Below are 20,390 nucleotides of genomic sequence, written 5' to 3'. Positions count from 1 at the left end.
AAGAAGAAGAAGAAGAAGAAGAAGAAGAAGAAGAAGAAGAAGAAGAAAAGAAAAAGAGAGAGAAAGAAATGGAATAAAACAAAACAAAACAAAAAAAACCCTCTCTTTACATAACTATACACAAGCCAAACCTGGAAGCTGTCTACATAAACCTCAATGTTCCTCGTCTTAAGTACGTTCATTTAACATCAGCAAAATAAAAGAATTTAAGGGTGGTCTAGCAGACATTTATGGCACCAGGTTGAAAGAATTTATTATATCTGCTGGCCAACTGTACCATTTCACTAATGCTTCCCTGTCATCATGGAAAATTACTGGAAAATGTTTAGTGTGTGTGTCAGAAGAGTCTGTCCTCCTCAGATTGCTGAATGGTTGAGAGTGTATGTGTGAGAGACTTTCTGTATCCTACCAAGCTAAAAGGTTTGTTAATGCTGTCAAAGCGAGAAGCAAGGAGAACATCGCAGAGAAATAGAACTTACACGAAAACAATGGCTGCTAGAGAGACAAGAACGTATAAACAATTCACCACCACACACAAAGATGTAAAATTCATGTTCAGGATGGGGGGGGGGGATGTCATGAAAGGACCAAAGGACTCTGTAATAAAAAGAGACACAAACAAGTATTCCTATTATTGAAGAAGGTTTACATTTAGAATTCAAACATGAGAAGAAATAGAAGCCAGGATCAAAGCTAGGATTAAGGCAGTACTGAAGGACTGCAGACATATTTATTGAGGACTACGTCTCTGTCTCCTTCTCTAAGGAATGAAGATGATCATGGTGGCGTCTCTTTCCCCCCTCCCATTCTCTTTCCCTCTCCCTCTCTCTCTCTCTCTAAGTAGCAGAAACATTGTATATCTCTAATTTTGGTCAGTATGAACCAAAAGAGGTCAGTAGCTAGTCTAGTGTTCTTCAGAAGAATGTGAGTTTGACACACGCAAAGTACTGTAACCCCCTTCTACTCTTTCTATTCCAGTGATTTCTGCACCCCCAGCTGTAGTTGGATGTCACACTTTCCCTCCTCAAACCACTGAAGCCTTTATGATCTAACCATTCCCATCAATAGTAGAGGGGTCTTAAGCGTATTATAGTTTGTGGATTTTTTTCACATAAAAATAAAAACAAAAATATTCAACTTAGCATGTGAATTCTAAATAAAAAATTGTTGCATATTTTAGATGCACAATGAAATTACTGTCTCCTCCCAACTTAGAGTAAGTAGATCCAATGTATTTCACAGCAGTGAATTGAAATAAAAAAAATAAAATGCACATACTATATATTTTCTAAGTATTAATATGCATTATTATTTTATATGCATTTGTGATATTTGAACTATTCTATATTTTAATATAAATGCTAACAGATACAGAAAGGCCCATGTTAAAACTATGATGAATATCTTGGACAAGCCATACCTCAACTTAATCATGGGGCCATCATTTTGGTAAATAGTATTAGAAGTTAAATAAGCATTTTTAGCTATTATATCCAAGGAGACAACAAATACAGGTAAGAACACCCTATCTACTCCATTATATATTCTGGTTTGATTATATGCTAGCACTCACATTATTCAATAAATCATATAAATTTGTAGTTTGTCCTCTCTGCAGCTATCAGAAGGTTTTTGTTTGTATGTGAATAGAATTAACTGGTAATATCTTTCTTTAAAGACTAGCCGTGAGACATTCTAAGTAATTTTTGTAAAAGCAAGCCGTGTACTAGATTTGTGGAATTGAACACTGACACCTGGGTGTATTTGGCATACTCCCAGGGTCACTGAAGACAGCTCATTTAGTGGTGCCTCCACCAAGGAAAAGCAAGTGAGAGCAGTCACCTTAAAAGCTAATGTCAAGGTGTCCAATGAGGTAAACCATGTTAAGCAGTGAGCTTGAGACCAGCCTGGTCTACGTACCAAATTCTAGGACAGCCAGAAATACAAAGAGGCCCTACCTCCAAAAGAAAGAAAGAGGAAGGAAGGAAGGAAGGAAGGAAGGAAGGAAGGAAGGAAGGAAGGAAAGAAGGAAAGAAGGAAAGAAGGAAAGAAGGAAAGAAGGAAAGAAAGCATGTGGCAAGAATTCAAGGTTCTCAAGAGCATTTCACCTAGGTTAACGGATTCTGTTCTTAAACTCTGCTTTCTGGGACACTGACAAGGTAGCCATAGACTGTTTTTAAAAGTAGCAAGCAACGCTCAACTTCTAGGTAAGATTTGCAGCTTTCAAATCTGAGCTGAAACACCATGAGAAAAAAACAAAAACAAAAACAGATAGTTCTGTAATAAGGAAATGTCTGGAAATGAAGTCATTAAGCCAGATGGAGGCCTTGGCAGAAAAGTGTGCAACAGATCTGAGAATCTGAGCCCAGGCAAGCCCTAAGAAATCCACACAGGAGGCTGAAGGTGAGTGCCTCTCCATCCAGTGACTCCCCCCAGCCACTTTGACCATATGAGTCCTGCTGGAGCCAGAAGGATCTGAGAAGGCACCTTTTAGTTCAAGACTAGCTGCATCAGCAATTCATTCCTTATGTTAGTGCTGCCATTAGCATCCTTTTGCAGTTGGCAGTAGTCAATGTAGAGACATGTAACGGGCCTAAGTACCAGGAGTAAGGGATCACTTCTGTGTTCAGCCCTAAATAGAACATCTGTGTCAACGCCTTCGCCCAAAGCTCAGGAAACATTTTAGAAGATGGAGTAGAAAGAATCAGAGAGTGGGGAAGTGTGCTGTGCATCGTAATCTTCTGGACATGGCATGGCTATTGCACTCATGAACAAACAGAGGCCAAGGTTACCCACATGAAAACTACAAGAGATCAAGCCACCTGGCATTTCCTCATGGGTGGGTACGCTCATGAGGCTCAAGCCCTAGACAAGGAGCTCTTGGCAACTGATGGCTGCCAAGGGCTGACGGGATTATTTTTCTTCAGGGTTGTGGCCATTAGTGGGTTGCTTGTACTCTGATGAATGAGCCACACCCACTGTCATGAAGGAACCACTCACTAAAATTAAGAGGGAAAGCAAGAACAAGGAGGGCAAGGAGAGCCAGGAGAATGTGCATGAAAGTGGTAGAGGGTGTTTTTTTTTTTTTTTTTTTTTTTGGGCGGGGGGAATGGGAGGATGGATTTGACTTGGATACAATTAATGTATGTTCTGAATATACCTGACATTTCAAATAATGAAGTTAAAATTCTAATAAAAAGCTCTTAAATTAGCTTTGCGGGACATGTGATCAGTGCCATATTGCTATTAACATTATGATTATAAAAGCCTATATGCATATATAGTACATGTGTTTACATATTCTCACGGGGTACGTGTGCATTCATTTTAATTATTTATGTGAAAGTGGAGGTAAGAGACTGACACTGAATACCTTCCTTGATTGTTAGCCATCTTATATTTTGGAATACATTTTCTCACTGAACCTCTAGCTTGCTGATGCTGCTACACTGGCTGGCTGGCCGGTGAGATCCAGGGATTGTCTGGTGTCTGTCTCCCCAGTGTTGGGCTTATGGACATGTACTGCTAAGCCCAGCTTCTGACATGGGTGCTGCAGATGTGAACGAACACAAGTCTCCCCGCTTATGTGGGAAACACTTACTGACTGAGCCATCTCCTTAGCTCCGAAACCTGGTATTTGAAAACAAATACCATCCAAAGGAATTTGTTCAGGCTGGTATGTTAAACACATACCATAAATGCTTATGTGTTTCCACTCAGTAAATGGTTTTATTGCACTTACTGTATGTCAAGGACAGATAATACGAAGGGAGGAATTTTCATGAGGTCAGACAACTTGAGCAAGATGGGGAGCAAATGACTATGTGCGCACTACACAGGCCGGAGCAGTTCCAGGAGGAAGAACACCACAATGCAAAACCCTAAGACCGCGGACACACGGAAACAGTTTCCTGGAAATCGGGAAGGAACGGAACGAAAGGTCTGGCGGCCTTTGTCTCTAGTGTGAAAGTCTAAGTAGCCAGGTGGTGAGGGGCCAGAGAGCGGAAAGATGATAAACTTGCCAGAACTACATAGAACTAAAACCAAATATGCAAACAAAGCCAAAACTCAAACCAGGCAGCTTCCCTGCTAAAGCACTCTGCACACATATTAGCAACGGACTGTCCAAGGGAAGGACAACCATGATTGATACCCAGAGCTCTCACTAAAGGTGCCTTGGGAAAATCAACTCTCAAAGTCTAACATAATATTAAAACAGGAGAAAAAGCAGGTATGACCAAGCAACGCCATTCTCCAGTTACTACTGCAGCAATGTTAATCAGCTTAAGTCACTTTCTAGCAATGGATGCAACACAGCTGGTTATTGAAATATAAGCACAGTAATTTTACAATCTGGACTTTTTTAAAAAATTAAGACTATGGAACCAATCTGTGAGCGGTTCAAAGTCTAAAGCTTTTCATTTTTAACTCTGAAACTCACCTTCAGTATATTTACAGGTAAAAGGGAGCATGTTTTACAGGATTCCATGAGCCAACTCAGCGGCACAGCGAAATAGGAGAGTTGAGTTTTAACATTCTTACATTGTGAAAGTCAATACATTTTTGTTTGAAGAACCTGATGGTAAAATGTTGCTTAAAACAAGAATCAATTAAATTCCTCTAGGAAGCTAGAGGAACACAGATGGTTAATCCAATTCATTTTCGCTAATGCAACGTGGTATACGCTTTTCAGGATGCTGTATCTTGTGACACACACGCCAGCCCTCTTCCAGATTAAACTCTGCTGGTATGTCAAGTACCACCCTATGTGAAGATTACTAAAACTGTAAAGTATGCCTGTGAAATTTAATCCTGAGAAGTGTAAATTTAGACTTCTCATTCTGCCGGCCCTACCTGCCTTCCCCCATCCTTTAAATTGGATTAGGGCTGGTTAATCACACAGGGGTGTAGAATTTGTTCCCTTCCTATCTTTATTCACATTTTTTCTTCTCCATTTGAACTTCTAATAGGATTGACTTCCAAGGTTTAGCTTCGTTTTAATACTTTTTTTTTTTAAAGACAAGTAAGGATTCTTTTGTTCCTTTTTCTCAACATGAAGTAAAATGAAAAATTAAAAAGAAAAACTTTCAATTCACAGTTGTCCATGGATATGTTAGATGCTTTTAGATGTAATGTCAATCATTCATTACGCTAAATAAAAGTAAGGAATGCACCAGGATAACTCTCCCACTTCTATGGCAGAATCCCTTTCTATTCACCCCATAAACTCAAGATGTCATAATAGGAGCACATTTTAAGAATCAAAAGCAACACATACATACAACTAACTATATACTACAAAGACTTGACTCTGTGAACTTAATGATACTCAGTAACCCTAAATAAACTATAAAGAGTTTTGTTTTTAAAACCTCACTACAGCGGACTGTATATAGTAACTATGTGGTTTTCACGAAGTCTTAATTCCTCGATAAACAGGAATCAGGCCCTCAGGATTGTGGTTTTTGAAATTAGGGTGTGTTTAGATTTGGAGACTGCCCAAAATTCATTCACATCTAGAAAAGAAAGCTCCCTGCCAAACATATGCAATCAGGGAAGGGGGAAAAAAAAGATTACATTCTAAAAAAGGTTTGTAAAACAAATACTTCCATCTGTTTCAGGGAGATCAAATACAACTACTTTAAAACAGTCCATTGGCATTTAAGCATCTGGCAAAAAAGAGAGTATATTTATGAGAAGGCATTCACATAAGCTGGATATTTTGTCCCCAAGGGTAAGTAGTGGGATGCGATGAAAGATTGCCTCTCCTATATTTGTGACAAAGTGGAATTAAGACATTAGTTGCTTGGTTTTGGTTTTGTTTTTTTTTAGTAGATAAAATTTGCATGTCCCCTCAAATGTCCTAATTTGAAAGATACAATTAAGCCTAGTCAGATAGCACACATGCACACACACACACACAGACCTACTCAGGTAGCTTTACTTCAATGAGTCATAATTAAGCCAACACAATAAAGCTTAAAAGGTTCCAAAGAGAATCATTACCACGCCTAAGCATATGCATGGTGACCTTCCTTCAGACACCCTTCATAGCAATAAAATATGTCATGTGGAGTCACAAATAGTATATGACTTACGTGACAGATAAAACTATATTTCCACAAGCCTCAATCATCTCTGTCATCTCTGCCACTTACTACTGTTCACCTCCCAATTTACTTCCTGGAAACTACTCCAAAACAAAAGAGTAGGAGAGCACTTGGCATGACCTTCTTCACAGGAGAATTACGCTTGGCCATTAGGAGGTGCTGGAGGGACTGCATCAGAAAGAGCTACCATCTTCCCATGCACACTTATCTGCCCTTTCTCTCTCTGTACTGACCAGCAGCAATGGCAACAGAGGACATCTAAGTGTATCCTGGTACTGTCCCATGGCACATGCATTGGGTAGGGCCCAATGGGAGGCCTAGGCTCCCTGATCACTTGCACCTGTCCTAAAACATTGCCCACCTTGCCCCTAAGGTTTGCTTCCTGGACTCTGTAAACATACCTTAAACTTCAGGCATCTTAACAACTACAGTATGCTAACTCTGGAAAGAATGCCCATGAGTCTATCTACCTACCACAGGAAAGCTTGCTTTCTGATTACCTATTAGCAGTGGCCCAGACAAAATAATAAGCTATAACCATCCCTTCCCCTGTGAGTCTGTGCACAGCCTTGAAGGACCCCTTCAAAATTTGTCCTTCCCTTTGCATGGTTATTTGGCCCCGAGGTATGGTAAGAGCTGTCACTTTAATGTATTCTCCTATCACATCATAATCTTTTATTATGATAAATTTTACTATTTGTATTATTCCCTGGTTTCTGTTTTTCATTTGAATCCGAACTGGCAGGTTGAAAAGCAAATGAAGATGATATCTCAATATTAAGCTTTGGCTTTTACTCAGGCATACACTAAAGAACACACAAACACACGGAAACATACTGACTATATTGTGATGTTAAAACTGTACAATATGCCTGCTCCAGAACACTTTGTAGTACATATTTCTGCACGTCTGCATTTACTGCAACTGTCATATCGCAGCAGTATTCAAATTGTATGCTACATTCCTTACTAGTGCAATTAACTAATTAAAGGAAAGATTCAGCTAAAGATGTCCTCCACTTGAAGACTATAACTTAGTTATACATAGCTAATTGCTCTGAGTAGTTTTATTTCTTAAAAGAAATAGTCCATTTGGTGTGCATGTATAGCTGTATGCTAGTTCACATGTGTTTGGGCACATGTTTCCACACAAGTGCATATATGCATATATGTCTATGAAAATTCAAATACAGATGCATAAGGAGGCCCAAAGTCAAGGGCAAGAGTCTTCCCCGATCAGTCTTTACACTGTTCTTTGAAGCAGGTTCTTTCAGTTGAACCCAGAATTCTCTGATATGACTAGTCAGACTAGCTAGCTTGTTCTTGCCTCTAGTAATCTACCTCTCTGCATTCTGAGACTGGAATGGCAGGTAGTTGCCATGCCCGTTCTGCATTTACACAGGTTCTGGAGGACTCTGGTCCTCATGTTTACGTAGCAAATACTTTTATCTACTCCACCATCTCCTAAGCAACCATGTTTTATTTTTTTACCTTCAATTGTTTCTCAATGATACAATGTACTTTTCAATGTGAACTACAAACACGAGTGTTTCGCTGAGTCTCCTGCTGAAAATTAATCCTAGACAACGAATATTTAAAAAAAATTAAATTTCTTTTTTATGAAAAAAAAAGCCCACAAAGTAATGATTTTTATTTAAGTATTATATTTCATACAGAGAATAATGAAATACATTCATAAGTATTGCCTAATATACAACATAAAATTATCCAATATAACAAAAGCACAGAAAAATGACATCAACTCTCAGGGAAAAATACAACCAGCAGATGTCAATCCCAAGATGACACATAAATGCTCAAATAATAGACAAGTTATTTAAATCAGTAGTTAGAAGTATGATTCATGATATAAAGGCTATGTTAAAATATTTTAAATGAATATTTAATTTTAAATCTCAACATTTCAACATAACATAATATGAAGAATTAGAAATCAGACTTCTCACCTAGACAAAACTAGCAATAGCAGAATCTTCTTGATGCAGTCTTTTAGGGTCTCTGGTCTGTTTCTCAAGTTTGCAACTTCCAGAGGAAGAATTGGTTTATACGTTTGGTGAATCTGCTCACTTAGCTTACAAAACAAAGTAAGGGGCTCTGTGTTCCAGACATCAATGCTCTCTGGTTTGATCATCTTAATATTGGTCATAAAGGTGCATCGAAAGGGGGGGGGGCATTGTTGCACCTCACTTGTAGGATCCCCTCTCTGACTGGCTGAAATAAATTCCAAGTGCCTTAAGGAATCATGATTTGTTTCCACAACTCCCTTTTCTCCTTTTCATCTCTTAGGACCCAGCACATAAAAGCAAGTATAGACATAGGAAAGATTCAGGAAGTGATCGCCCACTGCCAGAATAAGGCTGAGAGTGCAGTCTCATTATTAGCCCCAAGAGATCACATCCTAATCAAAGTAAAAAACAACAATGACAAAAAAGGGAATGCCAGGTTGTGATATGCATTGTTTCACTATAAGGCTCTAAATAAAATTACTCAAATAGATATTCAAGAAACAGAAAACTGTGGGCTATTCAAAGACAGAGGCAGTCAGTCTTTAGATACTGTGCAAGAAAAAATATGTAAACATCTCAAAAAAAAAGATATGAAAACTGTCAAGAAAAAATAAATGATGTGCAGCCAAAATGACAGCATTGATAAAGAGACAGAAAATCTAAAAGAGGAATGAAAAGGAAATTATGTTGGCAAAAAGTACAATAACAGAGGAACCTTCCACTAGGGGTATTCAATGACAGATCTGAGTAGGCAGAAGAAAGATTCCATAAATTTGGGCTTAGGATTACAGAAGGTAACAGGCTTGAGGAATATAAAAAAAAAAAAAAAATAAGAGACTTAAAAGGTTGAGCAAATGTCCTTGTTGTATACTTGAGCATATTTTTGATATATGCCTAGGAGTGGTATAGCTGGATCTTGAGGTAGCACTATTCCTAATTGTCTGAGACAGCACCAGATGGATTTCTAAAGTGGTTGGACAAGTTTACATTCCCACCAGCAGTGAAGAAGGGTTCCCCTTTCTCCACAACCTCTCCAGCATGTGTTGTCCCTTGAGTTTTTGATCTTAGCCATTCTGATAGGTGTAAGGTGAAATCTCAAGGTCATTTTGATTTTCATTTCCCTGATGACTAAGGACGTTGAGCATCTCTTTAAGTGTTTCTCTGCCATTCCACATTCCTCTATTGAGAATTCTCTGTTTGGCTCTGTACCCCATTTTTAATTGAATTACTTGATTTCTTGCTGGTTAACTTCTTGAGTTCTTTATATATACTGGATATTAGCCCTCTGTCAGATATAGGGTTGGTGAAGATCCTTTCCCAGTCTGTAGACTGAAGTTTTCATCTGATGACAGTGTCTTTTTACTTTACAGAAGCTTTTCAGTTTCATGAGGTCACATTTATTGATTATTGATTTTAGAGGCTGTGCTGTTGGTTTTCTGTTCAGGAAGTTGTCTCCTGTGCCAATGATTTCTAGGCTCTTCCCCACTTTTTCTTCTAACAGATTTAGTGTGTCTGGTTTTATGTTGAGGTCTTTGATCCACATGGACTTTAGTTTTGTGCAGGGTGATAAGTATGGATCTATTTGCATTTTTCTACATGTAGATATCCGGTTTGACCAGCATTTGTTGAAGATGCTGTCTTTTTTACCATTGTATGGTTTTGGCATCTTTCTCAAAAATCAGGTGTCCACAACTACACTGTAGCAGTTTTATTCATAAGAGCCAGAATCTGGAAACAACCCAGATGTCCCTCAACTGGGGAATGGATACAGAAATTGTAGTACATTTACACAATGGAATACTACTCAGCAATTAAAAACAAGGAAATCATGAAATTTGCAGGATCATTCTGAGTGAGGTATCCCAGAAGTAGAAAGACACAAGTGGTGTATACTCACTTATAAGTGGATATTAGACATATAATATAGGATAATCATACCAAAATCTGTACACCTAAAGAAGCTAAGCAAGAAAGAGGACCCTGGATAAGGTACTCAATCCTTGTTCAGAAAGGTGAATGGCATAGATATCAGAAGAGGGAGGAGGAGGGGACAGGACAAGAGCCAACCACAGAGGGCCTCTGAAAGACTCTGCACAGTGGGGTATCGAAGCAGATGCTGAGACTCATATCCAAACTAGATTCATAGCCAAACTTTGGGCAGAGTGCAGGGAATCTTATGAAAGAAGGGGCGATAGACTCCTGGACGGGACAGGATTTCCAAAAGGAGAGCCACAGAACCAAAAAATCTGGGCACAGTGTCTTTTCTGAGACTGATATTCCAACCAAGGACCATGCATAGAGAGGACCTAGAACTCCTGCATAGATGTAGCCCATGACAGCTCAGTGTCCAAGTGGTTTCCCTAGTAAGGGAAACAGGTGCTGTCTCTGACATGAACTCAGTGGATGGCTCTTTGATCACCTCCCCTGAAGGGGGCCAGGCAGCCTTACCAAGCCACAGAGGAAGATAATGCAGACAGTCCTGTTGAGACCTGATAGGCTAGGGTCTGATGGAAGGGAAGGAGGACCTCCTCTCTCAGTGGACTAGGGGAGGGGCATAGGAGGAAAAGAGGGAAGGAGAGCGAGATTGGGAGGGGCTGACAGAGGGGGCTACAGCTGGGATACAAAGTGAATAAATTGTAATAAATAAAAAAATAAATTAAAAAAGAAAAGAAACTTGAAAGGGAATGGCAACTCAATGACTGGCCCAACCTGAGACCTACAACATGGGGGCAAGCCAACCATTGACACTATTAAGGATCTTTTGTTATGTTCTCAGATAGGAATCTAGCTTAAAGGTCTTCTGAGAGGCTTCATCCAGCAGCTGATGGAAGCAAAGGCAAAGACCCACAGCCAAACAATAGACTGAGCTCGGGGAGTTTTGTGGAAAAGTGGAAGGAAGGATTGAAGGATACGGAGAGGTCAAGAACACCATAAGAAGACCTACAGAGTAAAATAACCTGGACCCATGGGGGCTCACAGAGACTGAACCACCAACAAAGAACTTGCATGAGCTGGACCTAGAACCCCTACATATAACAGATGTGCACCATGGTCATCATGTGGGTCCCCTAACAATAAGAGTAGGGGCTAGCTCTAACTTTGTTAATTGCTTTGGAGGGGGCATAAGGGCAGAACTGGGAGAACTGGAAGGTGGGTAGTATCAGACTGTAAAGTGATTAAATAAAATAATAAAAATAAAAGTAAAAGTATGAGTCTCTGGGAAGTTCCCTGTGTTCAAATTATCTTGTTCTGTTGCTCTGCTTGTGGAGTTCCCGTTCCCTCCAGCTCTTACTATTTCCCACTTCTTACATAAAATTCCATTCACTCTGCCCATCAGTTGGCCATCAGGCTCAGCATCTGCTTTGACAGTCTATACTGCAGAAGCTTTCAGAGGCCCTCTGTGGCAGGTTCCAAGGTTGTTTCCTGTTTTCTTCTGGCTTTCAGAGGCCCTCTGTAGCAGGTTCTGAGGTTGTTTCCTCATACTCCAACCAAGGACTATTTGTGGAGATGACCTGGAACCCCTGCACAGGTGTAGCCCATGGCAGTTCAGTGTCCAAGTGGGTTACATAGTAATGAGAAGAGGGACTGCCTCTGACATAATCTGATTGGCCTGCTCGTTGATCACTTCCCCCTGAGGGGGGAGCAGCCTTACCAGGCCACAGTAGAGGACAATGCAGCCACTTTTGATGAGAACTGATAGACTAAGATCAGAAAGAAGGAGAGGAGGACCTCCCCTATCAGTGGACTTGGGGAGTGGCATGCATGCAGAAAGGGGAGGGAGGGTGGGATCGGCAGGGGAGGAGGGAGGGGCTTATGGGGGGATACAAGATGAATAAAGTGTAATTAATAAAAAAAATAAAAGATTTATAAAAAAAAATAATAAATAAAAGTAAAAATAAAGAAACTTGAGAGGACCTTAAGGAAACCGTGAGACACAAAGAGCCAAACACTCAATGCTTAAACTCAGGGAGAAAGGAGCAAAAAGAAGAACTGTAAAGAAAAATGGCTGAACTTTAGCCTGATTTTATGAACATTCTGAATATAAACATCCAAGAAGCTGATTTCCATGAAAGGCTAGAATAGAAATACTGACACTTGAAGAGGCAAGAGAGGACATGGCCTCATAACTGCTTTTGCGGGCTGCCCACCCATTCTCTTCTCCCCTATAAAAATCGATGACCTGGAACCTCTGCACAGGTGTAGCCCATGGCAGTTCAGTGTCCAAGTGAGTTACCTAGTAATGGGAAGAGGGACTGCCTCTGACATAATCTGATTGGCCTGCTCTTTTATCACCTCCCCCTGATGGGGGAGCAGCCTTACCAGGCCACAGTAGAGGACAATGCAGTCACTTTTGATGAGAACTGATAGACTAAGATCAGAAAGAAGAGGAGAACCTCCCCTATCAGTGGACTTGGGGAGTGGCATGCATGCAGAAAGGGGAGGGAGGGTGGGATCCGTTGGGGAGGAGGGAGGGGCTTATGGGGGGATACAAAATGAATAAAGTGTAATTAATAAAAAATTAAAAAAAAAATCGGTGCAACATGGCTATCTAGAATCCCACACTCTATCATAACAGAAAAAGCTACTAAAGATAGAGTGATGATGAGATGTCTCCAGGGACACACTGGACATTGCTCCAGATCTCCAGATGTCACTTAAAACAATGAAAAAATTTTACTTAAAAGAATGAGAAATTTTTTTTTATTTTTCTTTTTATAAGTGAGATCCTCACACCTAACACACTTCTTTAAAATCCCAATTCCATGCTTGTTATTTCTCTGCCAATAGGCAGTTTCAATTTTCTGAGAAATCATACTGATCTACTTTCCCTCAGCCCCTTTTCTTTTATATTGATACATATGTGTGTGCATATATATATATATGTGTGTGTGTGTGTGTGTGTGTGTGTGTGTGTGTGTGTGTATTGTATAACCTAAGAATTTGTACTCTGTCTCAACTTAACACATTTATTAGTTATTTACTTGTAGACAGGGCAAAATATCTGACAAAAGAAAAGGAATGTTTACTTTGGCTCAGTGTAGTCCATTACAACGGGAAGGTCATGGCTATGAAAGCTTGAGGGAGCTGATCATGATATATCCACAGTCAGGAAACAGAATGGTAAATGCTGGTTCTCAGCTTGCTTTCTCCGTTTCATAAAGCTCCAGATCACAGACCATGAAATGGTATTTCTCATATTTACCATAGGCTTCCCCAGCTCAGTCAGCCCATCATAGAAAGTCTTTAAAAGGCATGTCCAGATACTGTTTCCATGGTGATCCTGTATTCAAGCAAGTTGGTAATCAAGATTCACCATCCTTCCATACCTCTGTGTATCATAAGTTAAACAAAGAGACCCACACCAAGGCACGTAATAATCAAACTCTGGCACAAAGACTCTCTCCAGCAGAAAAAAGAAGTAACGTGTAACACAGAAGGACCCTCGGTGTGATTATCAGCACATTTCACATTACCTAACTGAGGTTAGGAAGTGGTGGGCCAATCCATTCCAAAGATAAGGAACAATCAGCAGAGAATCTTACACATAGCAAAACTGTCCCCGAAAAGTAGAAGAGAAATTAAGATATGGTCAGACAAACGCTGTGACAGTTGACTAGCAAGACACCCCCCTTTAAAATTGATCAGTTCAAGGAGAATGCCACCGAATGAGATGGAAGGGTAGGAGACATGTAAACTATGACTACATTACAAATATGAGCACCTCAGCCACACCCGCTCCCATTACTAAAGCTCCTCTCAGACGAATAAGACAAAGTGAATTGTTTTTGTGACCATGAAATATCAGGTCCCCAAAGATCCTTTGGAAGAGGAAAACACAACTACAGTACACAAAAGGCTCAGCTACTTTCCAGGAATGGCAATGAAAATATTTTCCTCTTTCTACTTGTTTTTCTGGTTTTCTCAAGTCATAGAAAGACTAACAAGAGCAAACACATTGCTTCATATGGAAAATATTATTCTACATTAGTTGCATAATGATAATATGATCTTGGTTTCATGTTCACTGTGTTTATGTTTAGATTCACATACAGCAAGGGGAAACATGCAGAGGGGCCAGGCAGCTTTTCTCACGTGAAACGAAGTGTTCTAATGTTTAATGGCTTGAAACTTTATTTGAAAATTCTCACATATCTTCTGGTCTAGGTCAGTTTGTCTTCGACTTGTATTTAGATAGTAGACATATATGAGTGGATCCATGTGCTGAACCTGTAAATGGGTTCGGTGGATGGCAGTCTGCTGAGAACATAGCATGAAGGATAGCCCTGGATTGCACATTCAGTGCATCTTCCATTCCGTTAGATTGTGCCAAATTGTTTGTATGGAGGTTGTATAATAAAGTATATAAAGTGTGTTTGCTTTTGACTTCTTCACATTTCGTTTTCTTGGTTTTGAAATTCCATCATGCCTCTTGATTGGCAGTTGAAAAGAAATTGTCTCACTGATGTCTTAGTTTATTTTGCCTGATGACTACTAAGAATACAAGCTTTTTCAAATGTTTATTAGATAGACACATCTTTCTCTTTGTACTGTCACCATATTGTCTACCAATTTCTTTTTGGAGATGTCTTTAAAATGTAAACATTTTTTTATAAGTTCCAGTTCCTAACCCTTTTTCCCCCTATTATAAAGACAGAGTCTCACTATGAAGCAGAAATTTCTTGATAGATCATGGGGTTACTTTTTAAAAGTGTCTATGTGTCAATTTTTTGGTTATTAAATTTGAAGTAAAAGTATCCAAGTTTAAAAATATAGGATAATTAAAAGTTCAATTATTGAAAAATAAGTGAAAATGCTAGAATAGAAACAGATAAATTAGAAATCACCACTTTTTGCTGACAGGACTGAACAGACAAACAAAGATGACAAAAGAAAGGATTGGTGAAGTATCCAGTATGGCAAACAGAAGGAAAACAAACTGAAAATTAAATGATGAAGGAAATTCAGGAACTTGTGCAAAATATCATAGTTGTAGCAAGTGAAACCTCCAAAGCAGAAGGAGGGGACTGAGACAACGGTATAGTAAATGACATTTCCTGGTTAAAAATTAAAGGATGGACAGTCTTAAACATGAAAACACACAGAATAACAGAATCAAGAAGGCCATCAAACCCACTGAGAATATGTACAAATAAAACTACGCCAGCTATATCATAATGAATCTGATTAAAGCAAGATGAAGAGGAAACTGTTATGTCAACAAGAAGGAGCAGACAACTTTGCCCACAGAGCAGGAATGATGGCATACTTGTCACCAATAACAATGAAAAACAGAGACAAATGTAAATTTCTAATATGCTAAAACAAATTGTTCGTTCATATTCTCTATCCAGCAATAGCACATCCTCTAAAGATGAAGATGAAATAAAAAACATGCAAAGGTAAAAGAATAATAAGAAAGTTCACCAATGAAAGCACTTGTATCAAAAAATGATGAAATACTTCCTTAGGTGAAGCGTAAAGATGCTGGGGAAATCTAGGAATGAGGAAAGAGCTTTAAAATGGGAACATGGGGGAAATGTAAGCATATAAACCCCTTAAGTACGATTGGTGACTTTATTGTGAGCATATCACAATGAAAGTGACATGAACTGTACATGTACATAGATATTCATATCTGACAACTAAGGTATAACATACTATCACTTACTTACACACAAAGAATTTGTGTCTAAACCAAGGCCTATTAGCTAGTGCTACCGAGCTGCTAAATAAAACAATAGTACCATCTGGCTGGGGTCTATGCCCTGTATCCTGGCCCCAACCAGAGGTGATGGCAGTGTTTATGGAAATTGAGCAGCTGTCTAGCCAGAAAAAAGGGAAGGACCATAGTACCACAGTAATAAATCAAGCTGAGCCTGCCTAGGTACAGGTCTACAATAATGAGCTAAATAGGGAAACCAGAAAAATAAGTAAAACCAAAAAACATAAAAACAAGACACCTTTAAAAGTAAGTAACAAAGCTTTAACAATAGACCCGCCCCCCATAAAATATCTAAGAAACAACAGAAGTATTTAGAATAGTTTCCTTAAAGTCGAATGAACTACAAGAATATACAAACAGTATACAAAGAAAATAAAATTTCTGACACAAAACTAAAAATAATATTTTTTTAAGAAAACTCAAGAGATGAAGATTGCCATAGGCTGCTCCAAATAAAAAGTCCTCACTGAATAATCAGTGTCTGAGGCAATGGTTTCAATTAAGAACAAAAGGAAAAGAGAAAAAGAATGAAGAAATCCCACAGGAGTTAAAGGATACCATGAAGAGCCTTAACCAGTGTATGGTAAAAATTCAAGAGCAAATAAATTTAACAGGACAAGAAAGCATATTTACTGAAATAATGGAGGATCTGGGCAAAGAAGTCAATATCCAGGTATATGAGGATCAGAGACTTCCAGCCAAATCTAAACCAAAGAGGAGCTTACTAATACAAAGGATATCAGACTAAAAGCAAAGCCATAGGAAGAAAGCTTAGAGCAGCAAAAGGTTAGAACATACAACAGGAGTAGTGAGATGGCACAGCAGGTAAAGGTACTTGATACCACGCACGATAACCTGAGTTTCATGCCCAGAACTCAAAATCCTGTAGATTGTGCTCTTGACCTCCACACAAAAGCACTGGCACATGCACACACGTTAAGTATACAGATGTAAAACAAACAAGAACCCTGAAACAAACAAAGGTCTCACTGTGACTCTCAGTAGAGCCTTCAGTACAAACCTTGTTGGTCTGGAAAGAGCAATAAAAAATTTCAAATAGTTGAAGAAAAAAAAAAAAAAAAAAAACAACAGTGTTATCCAACTATCCTTTACCCCCAAAAGCCATCCTTTAGAAATGGAGGAGAACTACATGTGTGAATCCTAGCACTCACTTGCTCACTCGGGAAGCAGAGGTAGGAGGATATCTGGTGGATCAAGGTCAACCAGGACTACAGAGTGTCACCTCGTCTCGGACAGCACCAGTAACAGCCAATCCAACTAAACAGCAACCAAGCAACCCAACTACAACACTGAAAAACCCAAGCTGGAGAGGGAGAGGATCACTCGACCCAGGCCCTACAGGAATTATCAAAAGCGATTCTTTAAGATGAAAGAAAAGACACTAACTAAGAGCACAAGCACACACAAGCATGGAACTTGTTTTAATCAGAACACTGGGAATCTGCAATGAGAATGCAAATTATTAATAGTATGAAAGTTACCGCTCGAAACTACCAATGATTATTGTCAGCACTAATTGTCCAGGGATATATAATACCAAGTAATATCTGCATCTGGTACAGATACATGCAAGCCATAAAAAAAAAAAAAAAAAAAAAAACACTCAGGCAGCTAAACAAACAAACAAACAAACAAATAAACAAAAAACCCACTAAAATATCCAGTTGAGAGATGGACCAAAGATCATAATAAGCAGTTTGTAAGACACAGAATTATCCAATGGGCATATATTCAGCATCACTAATCATTAGCGTAATATAAGCTGAACCCCTAATGTGACTGCATCTTCCAGAACAGTAACATGTAAAAAGAAGAAAGTCAGTGAATATCAAACCTGTCTGTGGGGGCATGAATTGGGATTGCCTTGATGGTAAACTGCATGGATCTTCCTCAGAATCAAAGTGTAAAGCTATCACATGATCTACGAATCTTGTTTCTACAGTCTGACTCAAGAGAGTTAACACCAGTGTGTTTAGGGGACATCTCCCAGCTGTCCCGTGGTCGCTGCACCACTGACTAGAATACCCAAGTTAACTGCTTCATGCTATGTCGAACAGATCAATGCATAAAACTGCAAGGCACAAATCAATATAAAAATATCGATTTAATAAAAATATTAAAAAGAAAGAAAACGGTTTTTGATACAACATAGATGGAAAGCATTATGCTAATTGAAATAAACCATGATTTTTAAAAAAAAAAAAAACAAATACTAAATGTTTGTACTTATATGTGGAAGCTTAAATGTTTAAACTTAAAAAAAAACAGAATGTAAGTATCAGTGTCCAGAAGTGGGGCTGGGAGCAATGAGAAGAGAATAAATTGAAGGATACAATTCCTCAATTAATATGGAGAATTGGAGGTTTTCTGAGAGATGTATTTCAAAGTGTGGTAAATACACTTAGCTTGCAAAATTGCTAAGAGATTAAATTTCCCATGTTCTTACGACAAAAGCTAAGGATTTGGCTTAAATGGGTACATTAATTAGAGTTTTCCACACTCATAAATCATGACATCACTTTTCATAATATATATATATATATCTTAACAGTTTCTAATAGAAGATAAAAAAATATAAAGCTGGGCGGATCATTTTTTTTAAAAAACAAGGATAGGCTCAAAGTCTGCATGTATACATTTGTCCTGCATCAAATTTTAACATATTGTAAAATTAGTTCACTTTGAAATGCTGAAAAGTAACAAAGTATTTGAAATCTGTAAATCGTGCAGAGCAATGCTTGGCTCAAGTCAGTGCTCACACAAGCACCGCTATTATTTCAGAGGAGGAAACATGAGTAACTTTATAAGCAACATCTTTCCAGTCAGCCTTGAAAACCTTGAGACCACAATGTGCCCAACATATTCCTAGAAAGCATTATGAAAATATCAAACCCCATCAACTAAGTTCACTGCATGTAGATTGAGTTTCCTCAGAGGACATTAAAACAGCCAGCTCACATGTGAACACACACACACGTTCTGAGCAGATCACACGGAGATAACTAATTCCCCTACTCACGTTCTCATAGAGGGCTTGAAGGGTCTCCAGGTCAACCACAGAGTTGTCCAAGTTCACAACAGCTGTGGGGGGGAGGGGGAAGGCAAAGAAAAATTTGTAAATTACCATGATGTGAAATGATGTTTAGCCACATCAGCAAAAATATTCATGAGCAACAGTTGGAAGGCATATGCACTTTAACTTCAGTGTGTACACTTGCTCTACTCCAAAGACCATGTCTCAGAAACTGTAATGGCTCATGAGCCAAACTTTAAAATGTTTCACTTGCTCTCCACACTGACTAGGTTTAAGTCAACTTGACACAAGCTAGATTTGTCTGGACAGAGGATTCTCAACTGAGGAAAGACATCGTAAGATCAGGCTGTGGCTAGCCTGTAGGACATTTTCTTAATTAGTGATTGGTGGGAGAAGGTCCAGCCTATTGTGGGTGGGGCTATCGTCTCGGTTGGTAGTCCTGGGTTTTATAAGAAAGCAGGCTGAGCAGGCCATGGGGAGCAAGCCTGTAAGTAGCACCCTTCCATGGCCCCTTCATCAGCTCCCACCTCCAGATTCCAGACTTGGTTGACATTCTGTCCTGACTTCCTTCAGTGGTGGACTACAGTGTATAAGAGTAGGCCAAATAAACCCTCTCCTCCTCAACTTACTTTTGGTCGTGGTATGTTATCATAGCAATATGAAGCCTAACTAGGACACTACGAATACTATGTCCTATGAGTATGGCTCAAATGTTAGAGAAAAGGTGTAAATGAGTCATTAATTAACCAACTAAATACACTTGGTAAATTTTTGCATACTACTAGAAAGGTAGGTAGATAGTCCATTAAACCACTGTGACCTAACTTCATGCCAGTAACTGTTGATGCATGCCCACTTACCCAAAACATCTGGTGAATACTTCTTTAGTGTTAATATTAAGATGATTACAGATAGAATAGGTCATCAAAGCCAAAGAATGTGTTTTTTTATTTTTTTTGGGGGGGGTGAGGGTGGCAGTTTGTGGAATGTTATGTTTTACTTTGAGTCAGGTGGATTCATTAAAAGTACATTAAAACCAATCTGTTTCCCATGGACATATTAGACTGAAACAGGGTGAAATTGTCGTGAGGGATTTGTGCCAAGGAGCCACTGAAGAAGCTCTCATGGGATTAAAGATTTGCAGGAGAAAAATCACAGTGTGGATAATCACAATTTTGATGTATTTATTTTGATAACTGAGGCAATTTACTATGTCTCTCCCCTCAAAGCTTAAAGTACACATTTACTAGTTGATACTGGCAAAAGTCCCAAGAAAGAATTAAGAAACAAAAGTGGAAATTGAAGCACAGGATGGATGAAAAATTCAACCAAGTTAATTTAACATTTCTGGGAACAAAGCCCAAATTCACCAACAAATGTTGTACTAAGTAGAATATGATATTTCCACTCTAATAATAACCCCTGTCTACATTTAAAAATTACTGTTCCTATATAAATCTAAGAGACAGATTTTC

At 38.9% G+C, this 20,390-nt stretch overlaps 1 protein-coding gene across 1 annotated transcript in view; it reads right to left on the bottom strand.

Moving 5' to 3' along the window:
- Nucleotides 1–20,390, bottom strand: part of Fmn2 (formin 2) — a 302,407-nt gene that overhangs the window by 127,920 nt on the left and 154,097 nt on the right. The window contains exon 8 of the mRNA XM_055608481.1: nt 18,901–18,962. Within this exon, the coding sequence (XP_055464456.1) occupies nt 18,901–18,962 (62 nt within the window). The remainder of the gene's footprint in view (nt 1–18,900; nt 18,963–20,390) is intronic.

Source organism: Psammomys obesus, unplaced genomic scaffold, assembly GCF_907164565.1.
Source record: "Psammomys obesus unplaced genomic scaffold, mPsaObe1.curated_primary_1811, whole genome shotgun sequence".
Taxonomy (NCBI): Eukaryota; Metazoa; Chordata; class Mammalia; order Rodentia; family Muridae; genus Psammomys; species Psammomys obesus.
The sequence above is the reverse complement of the archived record's forward strand: the minus strand, read 5'-3'. Positions and strand labels throughout refer to the sequence as shown.